Source organism: Morone saxatilis, unplaced genomic scaffold (genome assembly GCF_004916995.1).
Source record: "Morone saxatilis isolate NCDOM2014 unplaced genomic scaffold, NCSU_SB_2.0 Contig8, whole genome shotgun sequence".
Lineage (NCBI taxonomy): Eukaryota > Metazoa > Chordata > Actinopteri > Moronidae > Morone > Morone saxatilis.
The window spans coordinates 7,696,931-7,697,776 of record NW_023340257.1 but is presented as its reverse complement, the minus strand read 5'-3'; the positions used below and the strand labels follow the sequence as shown (position 1 = coordinate 7,697,776).

Genomic DNA, 846 nt, shown 5'->3' with positions numbered 1-846 from the left:
GTGTCTGTACCTTTCTGGACTCCATCAGCTGGTGAAGGCCGACGACGACCAGCAGCCCGAGGCCTGACAGGAAGACGTACATGAAGATCCTGGGGGAGAGGACGGAGGAGTGAAGATTCAAGAGAATAAAAAGGAGGGATGAAGACGAGGATAGGGGAGCAAATAAATGAGCGGACAAACAAGTTAAATCCACTCACGTCTCTCCGTCCAGTCCATCCTCTCTCTCAGTGATAGTGACCGTCTGGTTGAACACGGCATCCTGGAAGATGTTTCCCTGCAGACGGGAAGAGAAAGAACAGGGAGAGAGAGAGAGAGGAGGACAGAAACAAAGATAAGAGAAGGTTAAGAGAAAGAGAAGATGCACAGAGAGAAAGGGAAGAATAAAGGTCAAAGATCAGACACAGTGGCGAGATAATAAAAGATTACTCTCCTTTTTAATCACTGGGTGAACTCTGCCCTCTTTATCAGGTTCTTCTGCAGACTCTCTCTTTATTTCTGTCAGTTAACTCATCTCTTACTACTCCAACTGCAGTGAGCTCATTCTCTGACACCAACATCTGCTCAACTTTAGTAGACACTAGTATTTTTCCACCACTAGAGGAGTCGTCTTCAGCCTCCTTACGTTGCCGTCCTTGTAGTTGAGGTTGATGACGAGTCCGAACGGCCGCCCTCCCATTGGCTCCGCGGGGATGAAGGAGTACTCAAAGGTGGCCTGTCTGCCGGAGGGAACCACGATGCCGAGCTGGAGGGCTGTGAAGTTCTGGATGTAGAACTGGTAATCCTGACGGAGAGCAACAGAAGGAAGTCAGAGAGAGAGAGAGGGGGAGAGAGAGAGGCAGAGAGAGA

General features: G+C 49.5%; 1 protein-coding gene across 1 annotated transcript in view; it reads right to left on the bottom strand.

The window, feature by feature from the left end:
* LOC118341994 (translocon-associated protein subunit alpha-like) overlaps window positions 1-805 on the bottom strand; it is a gene marked incomplete at its 5' end in the record, with an annotated part of 1,345 nt that extends 540 nt beyond the window's left edge. Inside the window, 3 exons of the mRNA XM_035680418.1 lie at window positions 7-89; window positions 198-274; window positions 623-805. Coding sequence (XP_035536311.1) covers window positions 7-89; window positions 198-274; window positions 623-805 — 343 coding nt within the window. The remainder of the gene's footprint in view (window positions 1-6; window positions 90-197; window positions 275-622) is intronic.
* Between the last annotated feature and the right edge of the window lie 41 nt (window positions 806-846).